The 26,634-nt window shown below is 43.8% G+C and overlaps 1 protein-coding gene and 1 long non-coding RNA gene across 2 annotated transcripts in view; both read right to left on the bottom strand.

The window, feature by feature from the left end:
- LOC150005227 (uncharacterized) overlaps positions 1–26,634 on the bottom strand; it is a 392,161-nt gene that overhangs the window by 184,646 nt on the left and 180,881 nt on the right. The gene's annotated exons all lie outside the window — the stretch shown is intronic.
- TRIM71 (tripartite motif containing 71) overlaps positions 25,128–26,634 on the bottom strand; it is a 61,494-nt gene continuing 59,987 nt past the window's right edge. The window contains exon 4 of the mRNA XM_090283038.1: positions 25,128–26,579. Coding sequence (XP_090139164.1) covers positions 25,128–26,579 — 1,452 coding nt within the window. The remainder of the gene's footprint in view (positions 26,580–26,634) is intronic.

The raw sequence follows: 26,634 nt of genomic DNA, 5'->3' as shown, positions 1-26,634 counted from the left end.
GAATAAAATACTTAAAAATAAACTTAATCAAGGAGGTGAAAAACTTGTACATTGAAAACTGCAAAATATCACTAGAAGAAATTAAAGAACACAGAATAGATGGAAAGACATCCCGTGTTCATGAATTGGAAGACTTAATGTTGTTACAATGTCAATACTACCCAAAGCAATGTACAAATTTAATGCTATCCCTATGAAAACCCTAGAAGTGAGGGTTTTTTGAAACAAATAGAAAAATCCACTCTAAAATTCATATGGAATCTCAAGGGACCTTAAACAGCCAAACAATCTTGAAAAAGAACAAGTTGAAGGTCGCACACTTCCTGATTTTAAAACTTAATACAAAGTTGCAATAATCAAAACAGTGTGTTACTGGCAATAAAGACAGACACACAGACCAGTGAAACAGAATAGAGAGCCCAGAAATAAACTCTCACACATGTGGTCAAATTATTTTCAAAAAGGGTGTCAAGACCATTCACTAGGGAAAGGACAGTCTTCAACAAATGAAACTGGGACAACTGGATGTCCTCATGCAAAATAATAAAGCTGGACCTTTAGCTTACACCATATACAAAAATTAACCCAAAATAGATTAAAAACCTAAGTGTAAGAACTAAAACTATAGAACTTAGAAGAAAACAGTGGAGCCCTGGCCAGGTGGCTCAGCTGGTTGGAGTGTTGCCCCATCCATCTAAATATTGTGAGTCTGAACTCTGGTCAGGGCACATTCCTAGGTTTCCGGTTCAGTCCCCAGAAGGGGTGGGTAGGGGAGGCAACCGATCAAAGTTTCTCTCACACTGATGTTTCTCTCCCTCTCTCGCTCACTCTCTCTCTGTGCAAATCATATATATATCTGATAAGGGGTTAATATCCAAAATATATAAAGAACTCCTACAACTCAACAACAACAAAACAACCTGATTGATATTGGTGGTACTGGTTCAGGGACAGAAAAAAAGACACAGAATAAAGTATCCAAAAGTGAACTTCAGTGACTGTTCTAGAGACAGACTGAATTAAAAATTTTTAATTTTTAAAATCCTTAAAATATCATACTCCGTAGACTGAAGCCCCATGTGTGAAATCAGCAGTGCCCCCCCCACAAGGAACTTAAAATAAAAATAAAACTAGAGAGACTGCTGATGGGTTAAAACCAAAAGAAGAGCTGTCCCCTTAACACCCCCAAGTACCAAGATGTTCCATCACCCAAGAGTACAATTCTCTAGGGCATATTCTCCACACCATTCCCACCCCACCCACCCAACGCACAGGCAAAGCACCAAATCCCGTCTTTGGAGTCCCCAATTCCCTCTTTCTATGTTTAAGACAGCCCTGGCTCAGGTCCTTCCCCACTCCTTAACCCCAGCTTCTACCCCTTCCCTGTTGAACACAGAGACCTGAAATATATAAACATAGGTTTGTGTATTTAAAAGTATGAACAAGTTTAATGTGGCATTTTCTATATCAGGGTGGCGCAGAGAAATAGTTCCCATAGCCTCCAAGCCAGTGACATAAGTCACCACAAGAATGAAAGTTGTAGGGAGGGGGTCTTATTCCTGCAGCTCTGAGGCTCCCTGGGTGGGACCCCAGGGAGCAGGAGGAGGCTGTGGAGACTGGAAGGCAGACTGCAGACGTGCACCACACCCTGTGGCTTCTTTTTCTGGTCTAGGGTAAAAAGAGGAGAAAGAAATTTTCAGAAAACAAGGGCACCGTGAAGGGCCTCAAAGCGGGGCCCTGACCTGGAGAATGCAGGTCTTGCAACAAATGAAATGAGCCGGCTCGGAACACCTTGTCAGTGTCCCCAGATGTCAAATGTGGTCTCTCCCAGCCCTTGCCACTATCTCTCCTCCCCCTCCCCCAGCCGCCTCCAGCCCTGCCATTTCCCTAACCCTAACCTGCATCCACACTCAGTCCTGCAATCTGCTTAAATAGCAGCGCCACAGGCCTAAGGGCTGGGATGTACTAAGCCTCCCTTAGTGCCGGGTGCCAACGTGGAGGGGGAGATGACATGTCAGTGGCTGAGCAGTGCCACCCCGATTTTCTCATGCTATGACATTTGGGAACATTCCAAGATAAGCGATGCCTAATGTGCAATGGAATATTAATCACAAATCCATTTTCATGTAGTATTAATAATCCTGAAAAAAGTGGTAATTTGTTTGTTTGTTCGTTTATTTATTTATTTATAGCCTCTCCCAAGGACATGCTTATTGTTTTTTTTTTTTTTTAAGAGAGAGGAGGAGGGAGAGAAATATCGAGATCAGTTGCCTCTTGCACACACCCCAACTGGGGACCAAACTGGCAACCCAGGTATACGCCCTGACCAGGAATAGAACCTGCAAACTTTTGGTTTACGGGAGGACGCTTCAACGAACTGAGCCACACTGACCAGGGTAAAAATGGTAGTTTAATTTAGAATAAATGATTTTCTCTTTCTCTGCAAATATTTACGAGTTTATATAAGATCACAATGATAGCAGGAGCATTTTATCAAACAAGTGTTTGTGTGTGTGTGTGTATACGTGTACCTGTATATACACATAGTTTTGAGTGCAAAAGCTACTTATGTGAGCAACAGTTACACCTATACAACAAGCTGATGCCATAAGCTCATGTGATAAAATATACCCCCGCACAACAGCCTGCCCAACCCTAAAATCCCTCACGGGGAACCTTCTTAGGATCCGGGTTCATTTTCCTCTATGGGGCATGTAACACATTGTTAACAATTCCAAGATATATCTTTGAGCCTCTGGGCTTCCTAAAAGGGGAAAATAAAAGAGATGTTATTAATTACCGAATGCTGGTAAATGACCCTTCTTACATGGAATCGAGACGTGGGATCCATTTGGTCAAAGTTGTCATAAATTTAGCTGAATTATAAATATTTAGAAAGTCTGATATTGTCCACATTTTGTCACACAATATCAAAATGCCACTGTATTTGTTTTCTGTTGCTGCCGTAACTAATTATTACCCACTAAGTGGCTTACACAACATGAATTTATTATCTTACAATTCTGGCAGTCAGAAGTCAGAAATCATTTTCAGTCAGGGCTAGTTTCTTCAAGAAGCTCTGGGGAAGAATCTGTTTCTTTGCTTTTTCCAGCTTCTAGAGGCCAGGTACACGTCTGGCCCGTCTCATGGTCTCCTCCTGCATCCCCAAAGCCAGCAGTACGGCATCTTCTCTCTTCTCTAACTCTTTTTACAATGACTATTATATTGAACCCACCCAGATAATCCAGAATAATCTCCTATTTCAAATCAAATGTGCAAAATTCCTTTTGAATGTAAGGTAACTCATAGGTTACAGGGACTGGGACATGAACACCTTTAGGGCCCGTTATTCTATGTACCGCGTCACATTCGGTAATATCACCACTCATCTCATCAGAAAACTCTAAGGATCAGGAAGTCATCATCTTCATCTTAGTGGATATAAATTTTCCAGGATTATGTTCTTTTTCTAATTCTCACCTGAGGGTATATTTATTGAGAGAGAAAGAGGCATCGATGTGAGAAACATGGACCTATACTCACCCCCAACCGGGGACTGAACCCACAACCTTTTGGTGTACGAGACAGTGCTGCAATCAACTGAGCCACCCAGCCAGGGCCCAAGATTATAATTTTCACTTGAAAGCTCAAATGTTATCATTGGCAACAAATACTGTCAGTTGTTTTACTTGAAATGACAGTTTCACTCCATTCATTTTTAATCAAATGTCTACAAAATCGTCGGCAGCCGTCCGTCTCGAGAGACGATGGTGTAGCTTCTTAAGAGTCTATCTGCACCGCCGAGAATGGCTGTGCAGTCCGACTCGGGAGTGACATGGTATCTGTCTCCTCCTGTGTTGAATCGACATCTTGCGATGACGCTGAAGCTACAGAGCCTGGGCAGGGTAATATGGAGGGTCTGCTGTTGCCCATGCAGCAGACGCCCCCCTCTCTTCTCAGCTGAAGGGTCCAAGGGAAAGACGGAGTCGATACAGCTTGGCTTCAGGTGCGCCACAGGAGTTGCCGGTGTTGACTACAACGTCAAACCGCCTTAGGGACTCCGGCTCCGGATTTTCTGTCGGGGTTTACTCCCTTAGCCTTTCCCCTGAAGAGGTATGCCGCAAGGCAGCGGAGGTTTTTTGGAGTCAGAGTTTTCCTTCTCTGACGTACCCTGACTGGAAGATCGAACCAGCGACACTTAGCTCGCAGGCCGACGCTCAATCCACTGAACTAAACCAGCCAGGGCAAAAATGTCTACAAAATACCTGTTTGAATAGTCATAAATTGTAAGTCTTTTGAGTTAAATGGAATTCTGTGTGAATTCAAGGGTAGAGAAAACAAAGTCGTTTTTTCCTGCTTCATCACGGATAAGTTCATGTAAATCTGGCCCTGAGAGCACGGGGCAGTGAAGGGTATGACTTGAGTACTGTTTTGCTGCCTCCATTTGTCTGAAGGTCCCAGTAGTTTTACCCACCATTGCTTTGCATAGCAGTGCAAATATCACCAAAGTGGAAAAGAGAAAGTGATAGTGTTATTATAAATGTAGGTTTGATATCATCGATCCCCTGGAAAGAAGCACAGACACCTAGTCTCACCCCCAGGGGGCTAAGGCCACCCTTGGAGAATTGCTGTTTTCAGGAAATGGAACCCGCCAGCAGAGGGCAGCAGGTACAGCAGCATTTTCCAATTTGCATTGACCATGATTTAGGAAATAGTTATTCCATGATAAATTTTAAATTATGCCTTTAAATCTCAAAGATAACATTTCTTTTCAGAAACTATTTTAAAATATAAAGGAGAATTCTGTGAAACAAGTGTTACTTAAGCTCACGACTCAGTTATACAAGGATCTTTTTTGTGTGTGAGAGAGAGAGAGGGGGAGAGGGAGAGGGGAGAGATTTGTTGCTGCACTTACTGATGCGCTCACTGGTTGAGTCATGTATGTGCCCTGACCTGGGATCGAACCCTCGACCTTGGGGTATGGGGACAATGCTGTAACCAAGTGAGCTCCTTGGCCAGGGCACAGTATTCTTTAACTATGAAAATTCTCATTGATAAAGTATAGGCAAACAGGCATTCAGACACCTGTGAGAGACATTGTTCAGCCTATTTTACAGGACATTTGAAAATATGTATTCAAAACCAGAAACTTATACCATTTGACCCAAGAATCCTACTTCAAAGTAATTTCTCTTTCAGAATGAATCAGAGGTAATCGTGAAGCTTCATGTAAAAGGAAGTCATGGTAACATTATTGAAACAGAGAATAGATGTTAATAATCTAAAAGCCAGGCCAAATAATTTGCGGATGAGTCAATTACTTATGGAACACCCATAACATAGTATATTATACAGTCCTTAAGCTGCCTGGAAGGCTATTAAAGATGAGAACATTCTCCCAGTCATGGTAAGGTAGAGTATATTCTTATGCTATATTCAGGGTTGAGCAAAAGTACCCAGAGTTTATTCTTATATTATTATTTATTAATTATTATATTATTAATTTGGGTTCTAACTGTAAACCTACTCTGCCCATCCCTGTATGTACTACGATTCTGATTTTGCATCATATTTATGTATGTACAAAACTTGAGCTCTTTAATATTTTAAATATTACAAACATTTTTTATGTGGAAACAATGATGGTGACCTCCTTGTGAATTATAGCTGTTTTTTTTTTTTCTTTTTTATAACTTCTTATTAGATGTTCTTAGATCTGGAATTTTCAGTGATGATACTAAAGGTCCCATGCGGTAGGGGGACTCCTCTGAGCTCCATCTATCCACTCTCTTCTACTGAGATGTCTTAGCCTTTCCTGTCACTGTCAAGTTCTTTGAAATAGGAGGCCATGCTCATTGTCCTCACTGTATCCACCTGCATTCACTCATGCCAAGGCCGTTTCCTCATTCTTATCCTAATGTTGTTGCTGTTAAGAAGGGCCAATGTCACCTAATTTTTCAAATCAAACTGCCACCTCTAGGTTCTGATCTTCCTTGAGCCAAAGGCATTTTACACTGTTTTTCATCATTTAATTCTCCACCATCTGTACTCCCTTGCTTTCCCGGGCACTGACCTCACCCAGTTTTCCTCCTGCCCAATGTTTGCTTCTTCAACCCATCCCATGTAAGTGAGTCCATCCATGCTTCTCTCTTCTTCTCATGTTGCTTACAGTACCTGAATTTTTCATTCCAACAGAAGGTTTACCATGAAGCTCATAAAGTTCATCCTGTTCAAGGCCTCTCACTTGCAGTCAAGTAGCTCAGTTGGTTGGAATGTTGTCCCAAAAGGCCAAGGTTGTGGGTTTGATCCCTGGTCAGGGCACATACAAGAATCAACAGCTGGATGCAGGGATAGGTGGAACAACAAACCTCTCTCTCTTTCTCCCTCTTTCTCTCCATCTCGCTTTTCCTGTCTCTCTCTATAAAATAAATTATTAAAAAACTAAGGCCTCTTGCCCTGGCTGGTGTGGTTGGGTCGCCAATTCGATTCCCAGTCAGGGAATGCCTGGGTTGTGAGCCAAGTCCCTAGTTGGGGGCGCATGAGAGGCAACCACACATTGATGTTTCTCTCCCTCTCTTTCTCCCTCCCTGCCCCTCTCTCCAAAAATAAATTTAAAAAAGATTTTTAAAACAAATAAATAAGGCATCTCCCTTGCATGGGCTCCTTTGAAGGCCGTGGGAGGGACCCTAGTGTTAAAGGATAATTTCTTTATAAAGTAAAATTATGACTCTCATACAGATGTCAAATAAACATGTGTTAAAGATTTTATTTTGGCCCTAGTCGGCTAGCTCAGTTGGTTAGAGCAGCGTCCCCATATACCAAGATTGTGGGTTCAATTCCCAATCAGGGCACATGTAAGAAACAACCAATGAACACATAAATAAGTGGAACAACAAAGTGGTCTCTCTCATTCTCACTCCCTTCCTCTCTCTCTAAAATCAATAAATAATTTTTTTAAAAAGAGTTTATTTTAAGTATAATGAGGGAACCAGTCAGAGGTTTTAACTAGTTTAAAAGATAAACCAAAGAACAGACATATTTATACACATATGGGGATATTGAAATGAACGTGCAAATGGAGACAAAGCTGACTTCTTCCATGGAGAAGAGGGTTGTGCCTCTACTGGGCAGACTTCATTTGCATTTCTACGCAGAAGAATTATTTTGCATTGCTATCAGTCATCTACAAGTTAAGAGTTGTTAAACAGCTCCCATAGAGTTAGAACCAGATAATGCAGATGTATCGCAGATAATGAATAGTTTCCCATGAAGCACAGCCTTTTCTCTGCAGTTCAGCAATGTGCTAACACATAACACAGTCTTATGTTTAATCAAATATGTTTAGACAAAAGTGAGATAGTTTAACTGCAATTGGACAAGATTGTTCTCTTCCCACTTAGAATTTGCACATGCTTCTCATGTTAGACGTTCAGGGGTAGTCTTCGACATTTTGGGAGACCCAGCTAAGGGAAAACTTAGCTGGGCATACAACCACACATTGATGTTTCTTTCCCCCTCTCTCTCCCTCCCTTCCTCTTTCTCTAAAAATAAATAAAATCTTTTAAAATAAAAATATAAAATAAAATAACTGCTATAAACATTCCAATGCAGGTTTTATATGGACATAAGTTCTCAACACCTTTGGGTAAATACCAAGGAGCACAATTACTGGGATGTATAGTAAGAGCATGCTTCATTTTGTAAGAAATTGCCAAACAGCAATGCATGAGAGTTCCCGTTGTTCTTATCCTTGACAGCATTGGACATTGTCAGTGTTTTGGATTTGAGTCATTCTAATAGGTATGTAGTAGCATCTCATTGTTGTTTAAATTTGCATTTCCCTAGTGACATATGCTGTGGAGCACATTTTCATATGCTTATCGGTCAACCGTATACCTTCTTTGGTGACTGGATAACCACAGTGTAACAAATGTCAACTCCAGAACTCTAGGAGTGGATCCTTGTGACCTGTGATACAGCTACCGAGGGTCAGTGGCGAAATGGGTTCCCAGTTTATCAAACCAACACCATCATTAAAAGATGCCTCCTGCCATGACTGGCGTGGCTCAGAGAGTTAAGCATTGTCCAGCAAAGCAAAAGGTTACCTGTCTGATTCGCAGTCAGGGCACTTGCCTGGGCGGCCAGGTCCCCAGCTGGGGATGTGTGAGAGGCAACAATCAATGTTTCTCTCCCTTTCTTTCTCCCTCCCTTCCCCTCTCTCTAAAAATAAATAAAATCTTTTTTAAAATGCCTCTTGTATGTGAGTGAATTACAAACCCAATGCTGATGCAGTTGTTGTCCCATTGCCAACACCTAGACTTGGACCATACCATTTCCTAACACAGGGAGCTGCCGTGTTTATACTGCATCCACCAATGGTTTAGATACTCCATTATTTTACTTTTTTTTTTTTTTTAATCCTCACCCAAGGACATTTTTTAATTGCTTTAAGAGAAAGAGGAAGGGAGAGAGGGAAACATCGATGCAAGAGACATGCATCAATTGGTTGCCTCCTCTATGTGCCCAGACCTGGGATTGAACCTGCAACCTAGGTATGTGCCCTGACTGGGAATCGAACCCACAACCTTTCGGTTATGGATAACACTCCAACCAACGAAGCCACACCAGCCAGGGCTATTTAACTTATTTTTCACAGTGATCCTGCGCAGTGGCTATTATAATTCCCATTTTATAGTTGAGAAAACGGAGATTAAGAGAAGTGAAGCAACTTGCCCAAGATCACACTGCTAGTAGGTGGTGAGCAGCTGCTGGACAGGGCCTCGCCTTCCTCTTCTTACTGATGTAATTTACTGTGCAGCAGAATTAACAGCAACGTGGGACTCCCAGCATGAGGCCGTTTTCAGGGCATTTCCATACACTGCACTGTTTGAGCCCCTCCATAGCCCTGTGAGGTGAGGTGGAACAGGATTCAGTGACTTGCCCGAAGTTTCGTGGTTTGCTCAGAAGTCGCAAGTCGAGCAGAACTTGAGAACCAGCAGGAAAGATGATTTTCAGGGAAATCAGGAAGGTTTAGTATCCTCGCATGGAGTAGGTGAGAAATATGAGCCCAGTTTCAACGGTCTCTAAGCCTTCGGGTCCCCACTAATATATTTTCCCTCAGGTTGTCTCAGCTCAAGCTGTTCTCACTTACTCCCAGTCTCCCCTCTGGGCCAGTCTCCTGCTTCCCAGTCAGGGCCTCCTGCACCTGCCATAGAATGAGTCTCCCAGCTCTCAGCCCATCCCTGCTCCCTGTCATCCCACCCACTGAAGTCAGACCACTGAGCTGAGTTCCAAGGCCCCTCTCCCCTCTCTCAGAACCTGTTTATCCTGCAGGAATTTGGCCTGCAAGAAGCCGAGCTCCTCTTTAACTCCCCCTCCCCCAGAAACGAGCTCATCACACACCCATTCTTTCCACGAACTGCCCACCCTTTCCAGAATCTCTCCCAATCTAGAGCCTCACCTCTGCACCTCAGCCTTGGGTTCGGAGAGTCACTACCCTAGGCTTGGATTCTCTCTACATTTGGCAGGCTGTGGCAACTTATCTTGAAAGGTGGATATGGCCCTGGCTGGTGTGGCTCAGTGGATTGAGTGCTGGCCTGCGAACCAAAGGGTGGCCCATTTGATTCCCAGTCGGGGCACATGCCTGGGTTGCAGGCCAGGTCCCCAGAGGCGGCACGTGAGAGGCAACCACACATCGATGTTTCTCTTGCACATCGATGTCTCTCTCCCTCTTTCTCCCACCCTTCCCCCCTCTCTAAAAATAAATAAATAAAATCTTTTTTTTTAAAAGTGAATGTGAAAAAAAATGAGAAAATTATGTAGAAGTTACTTTTTAAAAAGCGTAATACATTTTAAGGTGTCATATTAATATTTAGTCGTATAGAGACTCCTTCCAGAAACACACAGAACAACAAACATGACTCCCAGGTACCCCACCCTCCTCCTGCACTTCGGGCCTGTGTGCCATCCCCAAGCAGGGATTTGTTTTGTTTGGTGACATGGAAACCTCAGCATGTTTGACATCAACTGGAGCTAAGGCAGAATCCTGGCTGTGTCACTTATTAACTGTGTCCTCAAGCCGGTTCCTTTACAGGTGATTCCTCACCTGTAGAATGAGCGCCTGATTGCTTTATTTAGTTGTTTTGAGACTTAAACAAGAAAATACTTGTAAAGTCCTTAACAATAAGTGAAATGTTTCTTCCTAAGTCTCATGATGACCAGGTCCTTGTAAGGGGAGACAGAAGCCATTTGGTTCCACAGCATAGAAGGTCAGAGTACCAGGAATTTATGACTCCTTAACCAATGACGGGCTGGCACAGGGCAGAAATACCCTGGTGTCCTCTCTCCTATTTAGGACAAGTCTGAGTGTGTCCTACACGATCTTCAGTGCTCTCCTTGTGGGATTAAGTCAAACTTACTCCCTGTGGTACTTTTCTTGATGTTACACCCTTGCTTGGCTTCTTTCCCTCCCTGTGTCTCTAATCCCCTACCAAATTTTCTTGGGAACAATTCCTGATTAAACACTCTCACAGAAGTCCTCATTCCTGGTTTGCTCCGGGGGAACCCAGCCAGACCTGAGAAAGACTCATGGTATCTACCTAGCAGGCTGCTGAGGACAAGAGCCTGCATAAGACAGCAGAGGTCTGGCACACAGTAGGTGATCAAACAACTGGTGCTGGCTGTTGGGAGGTGACACACACCAGCTATGCCAGCACACAGAAGGGAATCTCAGAGGACAAGGAGAAGGAATGGTAGCCTCTGCTACACATCGTGATGACACAGATGAAGAAACGGACTCAGCTCCACGTCCCTTGCCCAATGCCCTCAGCTAGCAGCTGACGGAACCGGGATTCAAACCTAGATCTGAAGTGTGGTGATAGAACACAGGGGGCCATGGGGACATGGGCAGCCAGCGGACTAGAGGCAGCAGAGAGCAGGGACATTGTAGTCATCTACACGTAAAGGGAGAAGCACCATGAGTGTGGAAATGAGGAGGGATGGGATCATTTCAAGAGGAGAAATGGCACGATCTGATCAGTCTGGCAACAGAGGACGTGGTATATGAGCTCCATGAGGGCAGGGAGGGGTCTTGTCTGTGTGGGTCACTGAGGTGTCAACAGGTATCTTGAGCACTGCTTGGTTTTCAGGCAGGCATTCAAGAAATATTTGCTCTGGGGCAGATGACGCGGAGAGGGAAGTGCCGGCAGATTAAGCCAAAAGCATAATTAGCTGGAATTTATATTGCTTACAAAATTCCAAATACCTTACATACGTCTGTTTGTTCATTTCTTTTTCAAATATGTTTTGAGCGTTGATCACGTGGGAGACTTTAGACACTGGAAATGTGGCACTGAATGAGCTCAACAGAGGGCGAGGTGACACAAAATGACAAACTAACCAATAAACAAGATTATCTTAAGCTAAGTGATAAATGCTAATAAAAATTAGAAAGAAAACAGAAATATTCAACAAATATTTAACTTTTTTTTTTTTAATCTTTAATTGATTTTAGAGAGGAAGGGAGAGAGAGAGAGCAAGCGAAACATCAATTTGTTGCTCCACCTATTCATGCATTCATTGGTTGATTCCAGCTGTACTGAGACCAGGCATCAAACCCGCAACCTTGGTCTCTCAGGATGACACTCTAACCAACTGAGCTACCTGGCCAGGGTGACTATTTGACTATTGAGTGAACTAATGCACCAATAAAATGGCCTTGCCAAAGCCTCTGGGCTGAGTGTAACGATGGAAGTACCCCCAGCAGGCAGGAGGAAGGAGGTCGCTAAGGGAAGCTGGGTGGCAAGGAAGAGGAGAAGACGGACTCCGTTTTATTGCATGTTAAGTCTGGTGATGGCAGAGATTCCTGGAGAATTGAGAGTGTATGAAAATGAACTTTCAGGGTCACAGTCATACCTACGCATATCTGACGTGATCAAGAATGAAAATATTTAAAGCAGACGGGAAAAGACTGATGAGTAAGGAGTGGCCCTTCAAAAACGGAAGGTGCTGCTCAGCCTGCATCCCCACCGGGCTAACCACCCTGCCCACCAAAGGCACACACTGGGGCACTCCTCTGTCTCCGCCTCTATTTCCTGCTCTTGCAAAGTGGGCTTCTGATGCTTGATCTGCCTTGACGTAGGAAAAATACCCTGGAGGGAGGTCTTTCCAGGAGAGGTGTTGTCCTTCTGTGGAAGGTGTAGCAAGAATCAGCAGTGCTGGCATCATGACAGAGCATGTTCCTGAGACTGCTGGAATCGGCTGGGAACCTCGGCATTCTGGTCCCTGCCCAACCCTCCTTGCATGAGGGGTGTGGGACGGTGTCTTCTGGGTGAATCCCTCAAGCGTTGCTATTCTCATTTCCATCACAGGCTTAAGTGTGGGCACATTCCTAAACTGAGTCCTCAAACCTGATGAGCCTGATGAGCCAATCTCTCAGTGCAGAGCAGAGGCCCTTTTCCAGTCACTACCCGATCCTAGCCCATTCTTACTAAACACTCATCCTGGCCAGACCCTCACACATAACTAGTGACAGATTCATCTTGCAGAGGGTGGTCCAGACTGTGGTTGAAATCTCCATATGTAATGGGGTCACCCCCCTGCTCAGAACACAGTCTAAAAAGTTAAAAATTTCAGATTCAATGTCAGTCCAGAGAAAATACAATGTCTTTAGCCTTTTGTAGCAAGGATAGCACACATCACTAGAAATAGAACTCTGGATCTTATAGGTAAGATGGCCATTTAAAAACATGTTGGGCCTTGATTGGTGTGGCTCAGTGGATTAAGTGCTGACCTGAGAACCGAAAAGGACACCGGTTTGATTCCTGGTCAGGGCACATGCCTGGGTTGTGGGCCAGGTCCCCAGTTGGGGGTGTGTGAGAAGAGAGACAACCAATCAATGTTTCTCTCCCTCTTATTCTCCTTCCCTTCCCTTCTCTCTGAAAAATAAAATCTTTTAAAAAATTAAAATAAAATAAAACATGTTGGGAATGCTTGACTGCAAATGTTGCCAAGTTAAACCTCAATCACGAAAATCAAAGTTGTCATCTTTTGAGTAAATCACCAAGAAATTACCCCACCCAAGAAAACAAAGTTGTGGCCTGGCCACCTGTCCTAGCAGGCACCAAAGGGTTTGGTTGAGCAGAAAGTACATTAATATCACAGAACCTACCAGTCAAAAGTGTGTGACTCTCCAGCCAAAAAACTATGTGTATGACTTTTTTCTTTTTTAAAGATTTTATTTCTTTTCAGAGAGAGAAGGGAAGAAGAGAGGGAGAGAAACATCGATCAGTTGCCTCTTGAATGCTCCCCAACCCAGGCATAAGCCCTGACTGGGAATTGAACCGGTGACCTTTTGATTGGCAGGCCAGCACTCAATTCACTGAGCTACACCAGCCAGGGTTGTATAACTTCAAACTAAAAAGGTCATGTTCACATTTGTCAGGGTTGCAGGAAGTATTGTCTCCCAAACCCTGCTCCAAACTCCATACATCTTCCTTCCCAACCTCCTTGTTTCTTCCAGAAGTGCCATCATTTTGGCAGTAGGTTAGGCATGGGGGATGAAGGTCAGCACTGGAAGTGAGTTAAGTGAGAAGGCTGTGATTGGTTTGAAGTCACCCTAGAAAATGCTCAAACTAAACTACCGCTCTCTGAATAGGAATTATTAGAAGGACCGAGCTAACACACCCCAAATCCTTTTGCAGATGGGCACATAGCTCCAGCTTGCATGTGGTATTGCTTGAGGTCAGTCGTGAATTTGGTCCCCAAATAGACTTTGCTTATGTCCATGAACATAGTTCACTTCCTACACCAACTAACATTCACTTCTCTCTCTGAATGGATCAAGTGTTTGTGCTGAGGAGCGGGCAATATGAAAGAATATATAAAGTCCATAATCAGAAAATAAAGTATATAAATTTATATACAAAAGAACAACAGTACTTTTATTAAATGTTTATTTCAGTCTGCCCTGGCTGGCGTGGCTCAGTGGTTGGGCGACATCCCACAAAACAGAAGGTCAATTCCTAGTCAGGGTACATGCTGGGGTTGCCAGCCCTGGTCCCCAGCTGGGAGCGTGCAGGAGGCAACCGATCAACGTTTCTTTTTCTCTCTCCCTACCTTCCCCTCTCTCTAAATAAATAAACACAATCTTTTTCTAAAAGGTTTATTTTATTCTCACTCGAGAGAGAGGGGGAGAGAGAAACATCTATTCCACAGAGAAACACCGATCAGCTGCCTCCTGCACGCATTCCCAAACACGGATCAATCCCGCCACCTGGGCACGCACCCTGACCAGGAATCAAAGAGGGAACCGCCAATCCCTGGGTTATAGGATGATGCTCCAACCAACGGAGCCACGCTGGCCAGGGCCCATAGTATTTTTTCATATTAGGCAGAACTCCTGAGGAGGTCTCTGGAAGCCGTCCAGAGAAAGCCTCTGGAAAGTGGTAATTCAATGAACACAAAATTAAGCTTGAAGAAAGGTAATTTTATTTGATGGGTTTTAAATCAAAAAAATTTTTATATACATGTATACACATAATTTTATACACACACACACACATATAAAATCCTCACCCGAGGACATTTTTTCATTGCTTTTTTAGAGAGAGGAAGAAAGAGGAGAGAAACATTGATGTGAGAAAAATATCAATTGGTTGCCTCTAGTGTGCACCCTGACCCGGGATCATAGATGCCTAGACCAGGGATTGAACTAGCAAGCCAGGCTTGTGCCCTGACTGGGAATTGAACCCTCAGCCCTTTGATTATGAGACAATGCTCCAACCAACAGTGAGCCACACCAGCCAGGGAAGAAAATGATATATTAAAAACCTATTTCTAGCCCTGACTGGTGTGGCTCAGTGGGTTGGGCACCATCCCACGAACGAAAGGGTTGCGTGTTTGATTCTAGTCTGGACACATGCCTGGGCTGCAGGTCAGGTCCCCGGCTGGGAGCACGAAGGGCAACTGATTGGTGTCTCGCCCTCTTTTTCCGTCCCTCCCCATCTTTCTAAAAATAAGTATTAGGTTGGCCAAAACATTTGTCTGTACTTCCTCTGTGAAATAAGACACATTTTCCCTTTTTACCTATTTTATTGATTTGGATACTTTGAGTATGTCAGCTATCTCCCGCTGTTGGCTTCTAGTGGGTAGAGGCCAGGGGTGCTGCTAAACATCTTCCAGTGCACAAGGCAGCCCCACAGCAAAGAATTATTTGGCCAAAATGTCAATAGTACCAAGATACTTCATGAACCACTTTTGAGATGTTTGATCAGTCACAGCACCTTCTTTATACACTGCACAAATCATTTTTGTGTTTGTTTGTTTTACCTTTCTTAAAGTAATAAAGGCACAATACACCAAAAATATTGCATATCTCCTTCCATCTTCAACATTCAAATGGCTGCACAAAAATTCACCAATTTTGATAACATTTTTTGTAAATGCATGCTGATATGACAGCTGTCAAAATACAATCTAACAACATTGTTTCAAATGAAGTTAAAGACAACTAAGCCCTACTAGAGCCATTGTATGGAAAAAACTAAACAAGCCTTTTGGTCAACCCAATAAAATCTTAAAAAAAAAAAAATTATTTCCAAGACAAAACTACTCATTGATTTTTGACTTTTTCTGATTGATGGCATAGCATAGTGTTTGTTTAGGGGGAACAAATAAGTGGTTGATGCTGAGAAGGGCAATGGGGAGAAGCCACTTGCCTGAGGCTTGCAAGGCCATTCCATACTTACCTGGACACTAGAATCTCTACTTCAGTCACTGGGGACCCTGGCATACCAGCCTGTGTTGTTGTATTTACTTTGGGCGGTGTGGTAGAAATAAAATAAATTTAGGCTTTTTTCATTCCTTACTTTGTATTCAAGATTTTACTATTATTTGTTTGGTGTTGTATGCACACATGAAAAAATGTATGCCATTCTTAATAGAAGCATGAACTTGTAAAAGCCATGTAAGTATAATTCTTCTCTAAACAGTTATTCTAGCTGGTTTCCCAGTTAAAATCTAGAGGCAATTTCCAAATGATTCTATTTTGATACATTCTAGAGGGAGAAAAAATAAAGTTCCTGGGAACAAAACCGACTTTCTAGGTTCAAAGTGGTATAGGACACTGAAGGCATTTTGGCGTGATGAAACTGTTTTCCATCTGGCTTGTGGTGTTGGTTAAATTGTGCATGCTTGTCAAAAATCACAGGAATGTTCTCCAAAAAGTGAAATGTATTGTATGTAAACCTAAATTTTTAAAATGAAAAGTGCTGGTCTCTGAAAGTTGAATTGTCTAAATATTCCATCAGATCATATGCTTACCATGATTTCTTGTTAAATTTAAATAACTGGCATGGTTGCCCAGGAGACCTAAAACTCATTTTTAAGCAAGCGTAAGTCTAGCACTTACACACTTAGGAAGAACTGCTCTCAAAGGCAGAGAGAACAAACTCTCATCTGAGGAAAGGGAGTGTGGCAGACTGAGGTAGGGAGTCACTTAGGTACCTGGAGAAAATTCTCTGCAGCTATATACATCATTTTATACCCTGTTCTGTTCTTCCTAGAAATGCCAAGTTCTACCATTTTTCTAATATTTTTGTCCCCTATTGTCAAATTTTATGAGCATGTCAGAATCTTTTCTGGGGAAAACAAATATTCTCAGGTTTTCTTCACCTTCTTGGTCACTCTCCATTTACTTTTTTTAATAACCACTTAAAAAATATTGTATTTATTTAAATATTTTGTAGAAAAAGGGAGGGAGAAAGAGGGAGGAACATTGATATGCAAGAGATATATGGATAGGTTGCCTCTCGCGTGCCCCCAATTGGGGACCTGGCTCAAAACCCAGGCATGTGTCCTGACTGGGAATCGAACTGGCGACCTTCTGGTTCGCTTGCCTGCACTCAATCCACTGAGCCACCCCAGCCAAGGCCACTCTCCATTTTTGATTGGTTGCTTTCGATTTTACAACTTTCTCGTCTAGCAAGAAACCCAACCTGCAACCCACCAAGCCACTTAATATTCACTGAAAACAAAATTGGTAATATGTAGTATTTTTTCCCAAACATCATGTCAAACAAATACTGTCAAGTCATTTGGGAACTTTGCTCTTTTCACTCAACACGATTTTTAGATGCATCCACAGTTAGCACACATTCATTCTAAGTTCCATTGAGTATCAGTTTACTAAGCCAGGCAACGAGCAGTGGTCATTGCATGTCTGTGCTACAATTTCTCCACGGCTTATTCTTGCAGGTGGAATTACGAATGGACCTAAATGTACACCTGCATGTTCTGCTTCACTAGATTCTGACAAATTCTCCTTCCAAGGGAATGCACTCAACCCTCCCACCCGCTGTGTAGATGATTTCCTATTTCACACCAACACTCCTACAATTAGCCTTTTACATTTGTATCAGGGATGGGTAGGAAATTTTACCTTACTGTTGCTTTTTTACTTACCGGAGATCCAAGGCAGTTGAGCTCTGCAAATTACTTAACCACATCCCTTGCATTTTTAAAAATTGCGTTGTTTTCCTTACTTAGGCATTAATATCCTTTCCTTACATCTTTTTAATTATCTTCTCCCGAACTGAGGCTTCTTGTTTTTCTATTTTGGTCACTGGACAAATTTTAAAAATATTTTAAAAAGTAACAACTACACATATTTTGATCACATGCACACATCTGGTTGGCTGGGTGTGCCGCCCACTCCTAGATCCTGGCTGATGAGAGTATTGCCTTGTGGCCATGGGAGAGGGACAGGAACTCTGAACAGGCTCACCTGCCAGTGAAATACTCTAGCTAGCAAGTGGCACCAAATCACTGCCATCAGTTTTCACTGAAGTTTTTAATGGAGTCAAATGTACTGATTCTGCCTGTACCTTTTCACATAAGAGATGGTTCATATACCATAAAACTCACCCAGTTACTTGGTAACTATCACCACTAGCAGATTCTAGAACACTTTCATCTCAAAAAGAAACCCAGAAGGGTGTTGATAATCCAAGGCTATGCATGTGGGTGGATGGGGGCTGGGGACATATGGGAAATTTCTGTACCTTCCTCTCAATTTTGATGCGAAATTTAAACTGCTCCAGAGGGAAAGGGGGTGGGGGTGGGGTAGAAGAGGGTAAAGGGGGATAAATGGTGATGGAAGGAGACTTGACTTGGGGCGGTGAACACACAACATACAGATGATGTGTTGTAGGACTGTACACCTGAAGCCTAAGTAATTTTATTAACCAGTGTCACCCCAATAAATTCAATACAAACACAAATTTGAAAAAAGAAAGGTACACACATGCCCACTGGAGGTGGTAACATCTGTGGATAAATGGGGCTTGGGTGGGAAGAGGACTGTGCTGAGAAATCATTCTTTCATCAAAAAAAAAAGAAAAGATTTCATTTAGTTTTAGAGGGGAAGGGAGGGAGGGTGAAAGAGACAGTTGCCTCTCATACGCGCCCTGACCCGGGACTGAACCAGCAACCCAGTCATGTGCCTGACCAGTAATCGAACCAGCTTTGCAGGATGGTGCCCAGCCAGAGCCACACTGATCAGGGCAGAAATCACATTCTTGTCCCTTCTTTAAGGGGATATCTGCTACTCAGCTCCTGGTGAGAAGGTAGGCACGGGGCTGCCAGATCTGAAATTCCCCCAAATTCTGTTAAGTCCAGGTTTTAAAACACCTAGGCTCTTTATTATTTTTTCCATTAAAAAAAAAAAAAAAATGCTGTATCCTCCCCCTCCTGTTTTGAAAATTCAGAATGAAGCCACTCCGGCCCACCAGCCAGACAGCAGCTTCTGTGCCATCTCCTCCGACTCCCGTTCAGAAAGGCGGCACACGCACCCTTAGTTATCCTGGATTAAAAGATCACACAGGCACATATTTTCATGGAAAAAAAAACCCTCTCGTTTATTTGATTCAACAAAAATAAAATAAGATGCATAGGAACAATTTTAAAGTCCAAAGAGACACCAACTTTGTTTTAAGGCTGCAGTAGCTGATACAGCATCTCCTTGCTACCTTCTCCAGCCTTCTCTGTGGACCACAGCGATACATTCAGAAGCCCGTTAGCCAACACAGGAGTTTTTGAACACTTTTCCACTGGTTCTTCACCTGCTCATTGCCTGTCATGCCTGTGGCCTGCAGTATAACATTAAAGATTTAAAAGTAAAAATTCACAGTGGGGGGAAAAAAACACACCCCAAACACACACCCACTTTAAAGGTTTGAGGGAAAACCTTTGTTCCTCCACTCCCCACTTAATTGATGGGACCCACCCCATCACTGTGATTCCCATTTTAAAAGTTTCCAGAGGCAGCAAGCACCCCAGACAGGCTTGCAGGTGGTGGTTGTGGCCCGTAGTTACTCTGAGGGTGCATATTCCTTACCTCATGTCTGCCTTGGAAAAAATAAAAGAAAAAAAAAGTTTAACTTAAGTCTAATATCAGGCAACATGCCCATGTTAATTTCTCCAATTCTGCATTAACTTTTCTCACCAAAAACAAAAAACAAAAACAAGCTCAACTGAGTCATTTTGCTGACCAGGCATGACAGCTAATGGACAATATTAAACAAATTTACTTTTTTAAAATACTAACAACCCTCCCACCCACCCCAGTAATTCCTAACATGCTAGTTAAAAACAACATCCCTAACCCACCCACCCTCTCACCTGCATTGATTTTAGGGGGGGGAGAAAAAAAAGAAAAAAGAAATCTTATCACCCTAAAAACAAGAAAACCCCAGAAACGTGAGAAACCTACACAGACTCCTAGAAACATAAAGAACTATTACAGAGCTGGTTATTTAAAGAAAGTAAACACTTTGCTACACACGTTAACATTCAGTCAGTGTGCTCGGAGACAGAGCCTTAAGAAAAATACTACCTGAGCTTGTAAGTTAATACAATCATTAAAAGGAGGTCTAAGACCATGTGAACAGACACAACTTTTAGAACCATTACTGGTTAAATGATGATGGAAAACATCCCACCAGGCTGGCTTGTTAACCCGTAAGATCAGTTTAAAAATAGACATCATTGAGGTATTTCTTCACCATGACATTTAAAACCCAATTCACAATAATTACAGTGGTCTTCGGACCCTCTCCTACAACCCAAACAAAAATTAACTAAGGGGGAGAAAAGGTGGAGAGGCGATACAGTATATATCATGGTAATGTGCTTCTCAACTTTATCAAGTATTTAATAAACAAGCAGAGAAAAAAGAACAACCCGTCAACCTGTTACCTTTGGTAGGAAAAAAAAAGAAAAAATTAAACACAAAAACAAAAGAGCAACACACACTTTACCAGGCACTGCTCAGTGAAACAGTGATTGTGGGGATGTCTCTGGTGATGAACAACATCCTGCTGGGTCCAGAAAAGCTACAAATACAATCACGAGTCTAAAGATTCTCATTCCCTTCAAATATTTGATGTTTCCAACAACCAGACCCCTTAGAATTGCTCCTAAAAGGGCATGTCGGCTGATGTTCGAAATACAGATAAAATACTGTTCTCTTGAAGAGAAAAAGAGACCTAAAGGTCTTTATTTGCAGTTAAGTCCTCAAACAGGTCAGATGAACCAGTACTTCCATAACACTGAACAACATGGCAACAGCGTGCATAATTCCTAGTTGGGGGGGGGGGGGGGAGGCGGGGAGCCAGGCTGGTAAGGAACACTTGGGAGTTCTGACTACATTTGCCTGAGTATAGGAATATTTGGTTTCCGAGTTTCCTTTCCGAGGTCGATCAGATGTTTCTCCGGGGAGAAATCCGTTCTGGGTTCATGAGAACATTTTCTTCTAGAGGTAGTTTCCCACTCCCACCCACTCCCCAACAGTTTAATACTATTCTTTTCAGAGACCCTCAGGTGCTAATATGAGGTAGCTGACTTCTGCCAAAAGTGAGGTAGAAACAAAACAAAGCAGGTGGTGTGGAGTGGTTTGTGTATCCTGTGCCCCTGGCCTGCAGGAAGCCGGAGAAAGCCTCGGGAGGTTGTGGCTCTATGGTATCTTCACACGCAAGGAGAAGAGTTTGACTTTTATACAGCCCCAGACTGTTGGAAACGCAAGAGTAATGTTTTCAAATAAATACCCCAAATAGTTTTTGGCACCATTAGATTTTTTTTAACAGGAAAAGCAAAAACAAAAAACAAAAACAAGCCTATTAACTTTGGCATTTCTTTCACTATCTACCAGAACACAGCAATCTTAGAATCTCCCAGAGGAAGACAACACATATACAAACAGTATTCTGATGCTTCAAGTCTAAAAGACTTCCCTCCTCAAATTATTAAGCTTTGGCTTAACTAGAATAAAACAGACTGAGCCAATCTCAAGCTATTCTTACAGCTCCATCACAAAGTGCCTTAAATCTGGCAAATGTTTTTGGCCCAACACATAATTTAGATTGTTTATGGTACCCTTGTGTTTCCCCAAGTAAGTTAGACTTAAAAGGGCATCCATCAGTCGAAGCGTTAGTGCGCCTGGGGGACTGCCCAGGGCCCTGGGCTCCAGCCAACTTGCGTGCCACCTGCCAGCCGCAATACACCGCAGATTGAGAGAGCATTGCTTCTCACGACCAAATTTACAAAGGAATGACTTTTTTTTTTTTAAAAACAAAAGATTAACACTTCTGAAATGTTAAGTCAGCGTCAACCAAAAGTGGTTTTTATCTGTGCGTTACTTAAGATATCCTTTAGCCATCTCAATACCAAACCTCTACATAAGAGTCAAATCCAATTGGCATCTCCAAATAGACGCTGACCTTACACCCCACCTATCCACCTGACCAGATCAGACATACATGGGGATTACTGCCTAAATATCACATTTACTCAATAGAAACATTTTCTCCTCCCTTTCAGCACTCAGGGCTTTATACTCTCACCATGGTAAAGACTTCGTTTTTTGACCCAATTTCTACCTACCCTAGCGTCACCTCATAATGGGCAAGAGACATGCATTTAAATACACCTAATGTGAACAGCCTCACCCACACCAGGGGGTTCCAAATGTTGGCTTTTCTCCTCTTTCTTTGATTTGGAGCATTCCATTGTCCAATAAACACACTCCAAAGTGCTTTGCACCAATCCCTGTGGGTCAGGAGTCAATCGTGGGTGGTCACAGATGACCAGTGTTTTAAAAACAGAATCTTCCCAAGGGGTGACCATGGTTTGCAAATGGCAGTGATGCACAACTTTGGATATGGAGATATACCACCATCGAGGGTAAAAAGAGGCAGCACCACCCATCCACACACTCATTTCAGGGAGAACCTACTATAGCTTGAAGTCTGCACACTGGTCAGTCTATTAACTGTAAGACCTAGTGATTTCAGTCATGTGTGGAAATTCCTGGCTTTACAACCAAATCCACAGAAGAGTGTTAAATAAGCGATTTTAGTTACTGCTATTCACCAAGAAAATCCCCCCATCAGGCCCCAAGATTTTCCCCCCATGCAGGAGACTGCAATGCCAAGAGCAAAGATGATGATGAATAATAGAAGGGAGTAACCCCCTGAAGTAACTCATCCCAGCCATAATCATGACTGAGGTTTCTGAGAACATCAAAGAACTTCCAAGATCCATTTCCGCAATAAAAATATTTTTAAGCATTTAAAAGCAGTTGTCTTTGGTGTTTTATAGGGTGATTTGTTGGGCAGTGGTGGGGGTGAGGGAAGAAAGATTAGCACCAAGTTATTCCAAAATAAAAAACAATAAAAACACTTAATTACACAAGGTCTTTACCAAAGAACTTAGAAGTTAGGGATAAAATAAAAGGCAGTTGAATAAAAACTGAGGAAGGATTCACTACCAAGTTCTTCGATAAAAGAAAATGACAATTCCTGCCACCTCCCTACCCTGTAACACAGCAGCTGAAGCAACAGGTTAAAGTCACTTTTTTGGTGCTTGAATAGAAACTGAGGAAAGATTCACTACCAAGTTCTTTGATAAAAGAAAATGATATTTCCTGCCACCTCTCTACCCTGTAACAGCAGCTGAAGCAGCAGGTTAAAGTCACTTTTTTAGTGTTTGGATACTTCACTGCAGTTCTTTAAGAAAGGAGTTTTTTTCCGTTCTGGTCTTTCAGAAACCCTAGAACTGAAAGCAATGGGAACAGGGCAGTGGTCAATTAGATGTCCCAACAGCTGGATGGGAAAGGCAATTTGAATGACTTGCTACACTGTCCCGGCATCTCCTTTTCTTTGGGGATGACAAAAACAAATTGCTTGATTTGTCAGTTTATTCTGTTCACTTAAAATTACATCCACACTGCAAAAGGAATTTCTTTTCAATGTAGGGACAGAGAGTGAGCGATCTGTTAGCCTCTCTGCTTGAACAATTCTTCCTGTAAGCCTGTCCTCTGAGAACCTGTCCTTGTCCGGAGCTGGGCAAGGCTCACATGAGGTTCTTATTCCAGTATTTGTGGGAGATACAGGGACCCACCCATATGGGTTCTGACAAGCAGGGCATTAGCTCCACTGATGTTTCACTTAAAAGACAGTGCCCAGAAGTACAAGGTTTTGTACCCAAGTCCAGGTTATGACAAACCAACCCTGTAAAGTGACAGACGCCATCCCACGGTTCTGCAGTGGGAGCCTGGCTTAAATTTTCATTCTTTGGTACCGAGATCCAGGTTTAACAAAAGATATTCATTATATCCTACATTTCGAGTTGCGGCAACTGAGTTTACAAAATCCTTTACAACATTCAAAGGGCTCTGGGGGGGAAGAAAGGTTAACCATGAGGTCCCTCCAGCACGGCTCAGGGGCAGACCCCTCTGTGAAAGAGACCCGAGCAGAGAGCGCAGGGATGGGCTGTTCTATTCATTTGACTTTCAAACACCATTTCCCTGAACTTTCAAAGCAGGAAAAAAATTGTGCTTTTAAAAATAAAAGTTCATTCCTTTGCCTACTCTTCTTAGGAAAAGAAATGTCTCCATTAACAGAACATTCAATCTAGGGTCGGGGATCGACCCCCGCCCTCCCACAGAGACCGGAAGAGATTGGTGGTGACTTGCTTCTTTCTCATGCTCCCAAATGACTGCCTGAGCACACGCGTGTCTACCCACTCACGTCCGCACACCAGGCCGAGTCCAAAAACCCTCTCTCTGAGCATAAGGTTCACTTTGTTCTTTCTTCCGCTTCACTCTTTCTAACCAACAGCAACTTGACTTTTGAGAATACTAGTCATCAAAGACCTGAACTACATTTATTATTTTTTAGAAACTAAAGTATGAAGAGAAACGTTCTTTGGGAGAAGGTGTATCATCTTCAGCTTCACAGATATGGTGTAAGATGTCTCTACAAACACGCCCCTACCTTAACAGAAACAAAGATTACATACCCTGAAATAGGAACAGTCTGCTTTTCTTGGCTAGCAAGCCACAGCCGCTTCTGCTAGGAACAAGAAAAGATGCTGAACAGGATGATAAACACACTGAGGTATAAAAGGAGAACATGGGAACGTTCTCTGTTGCAGCATTAAAAAAAAAAGAAAAAAATTTTTTCAAGAAGATCAAGATCACAAAACACAATCTAACCCCATAAACAACAGTATTCTCGAGAACACAAATAATCTATAATTAAGCATTTAAAATCCTATTTTTCCATTTTATATTTTTGTGTTTTTTTTTTCTTAGTAGTTTTTCGTGTTTCCTTGGCTCAACCTACAGAATAGTAGCCCACCACACATATCCAGTGCCCTCCCAGCCATAGACACTAGGCCTGTGCATGTCACGTCCCGCGGAGGGGAAGAGGGAAACGTGAACTCCACTGAGTGAGGGTGTGCGGCGGGCAGAGGACCTGCTGGAGAAGGAAATGTAAAGATTTATGAGGTAGATAGAAATTATCACTTCACAGGCTCAATCCCTGCAGAAAAGGTCAGTACATTCATCTGTGAAAAAATAAAGATGAGGTAGGACTTAGGCAATGCTGTACTTTTCTTGTTTTCTCTAAAGAAAAGAAAAAAATTTCCCTGAGACGGTTTCTTCTTTGAAATTCAAAAGGGGGGCAGGGTGAGGGGTGGGAGGTGCGGGAGGGGGAGGGGGAAGGGGGAGGGAGGGGGGAGAGAGAGAGAGAGACATGCACACCCCAAACACAGAAGCCTAGAAAATGTGATTAGAAGATGAGGATTCGATTGTTGCCGAAGTCCACCACTACGATCATCCCCTCGGGGGTGACAGCGATGCCGGAAGGGCGATCCATCTGCCCAAAGCCACTGCCCTGAGCGCCAAACTTGCACAGGAAGCTGCCGTTGGACTCGAACATCTGCACCCGGTGGTTCCTGGAATCGGCCACAATGATGCGCCCCTCCTGGTCCACAGCCACGCCCTGTGGGCGCAGGAACTGCCCATTGCCGGTGCCCTCTGAGCCCAGAAAGCGTGCCGACTGGCAGTCGGGGTGAATGACCAGGAGCCGGTGGTTGTTGAAATCGGTGACTACCAAGTGGCCCTCGTGGTTAAAGGCCACCCCCCGAGGGGAGTCAAAGTGCTTCCAGAGAGCCCCCTCGAAGCCATACTTATTCAGGAAGACCCCATCAGGCCCGAACAGCTGGATCCGGTGGTTCCGAGTGTCGGAGACCAGGATCTTGCCCTCAGAATTCACCGCCACATCCCAAGGGTAATTGAACTGCCCGTTCTTGGTTCCTTTCTCGCCAAACTTGAGGAGGAACTGGCCCTCGAAGGTGAAGACCTGGATTCGATGATTGTCCTTGTCGGCCACCACGATCCTGCGGGAGGCGTCACAGGCCACTCCAGCTGGTCGGTCAAACTGCCCAGGCCGGGAGCCCAGGGTGCCAAATTTGTGGTGGAAGGTGCCGCAGGGCTTGAACACCTGGATGCGGTTGTTGCTGCGGTCAGCAACGACAATGTAGCCGTCCTTGTCCACACTCACCCCCCACGGGCGGCAGAGTTTGCCGTCGCTGTCGCCCTCGCTACCGAAGCTCAGGCCTGGCAGCCCGATGCCCACGTAGCTGCGGCCCGACTTGACCACAACCTTGAAGGGGCTGTTCTCGATGTGCTGGTTGCATAAGGTGACCGACACCAGGTGCTCGCCCTCCAGCTGGGGCCGGTAGCTCACCATGTAAGTCCCGTTCTGCTGATCACTCACTTCTGCCCCGAACAGGTTCCCATCAGGGCCCAGGACCACAGCGGACATTAGGTCGCCTCCCGAGAGACGAGGCTCCCCATCGTGGTCGTAGCCAATGACAGTGAAGGTGGCCACTTTACCCTGGAGGGCCCGCTTGAGGCCGTCGCCTGTGGCCTTGGTGAGCGGCGCGAAGGCCCCGCTGCTGACGAAACCAAAGGACTTGATGGCGAGGTACAGTGCCTGGTCGGGGGGCGTGAACATGATCCGGTCATCCTCCTGGGGCTGCAGGAGGCTACGCAAGGTCTTCAGCTCCTGCACCTGGGCCAGCATGCGGTCTCGGGCCAGCAGGACGTCCAGCGCCCTCCCCTCCTCCAGGACCTGCTGGACGGCACTGATGGTGCTCTCGAGCTTGTTGAGGCTCTGCCGTAGCTTCTCCACCTGCAGGTACAGAGACTTGGCCTTCACCTGGCGGATCTTCTCTACCTGGAGGGAAAAGCGAGAACAGGGAGACAGGACAGAGAGGCTTAGAACCATGCGC

This window comes from Furipterus horrens, unplaced genomic scaffold (genome assembly GCF_987537825.1).
Source record: "Furipterus horrens unplaced genomic scaffold, mFurHor1.1.pri manual_scaffold_7, whole genome shotgun sequence".
Taxonomy (NCBI): Eukaryota; Metazoa; Chordata; class Mammalia; order Chiroptera; family Furipteridae; genus Furipterus; species Furipterus horrens.
This window is presented reverse-complemented; position numbering and strand designations above follow the sequence as displayed.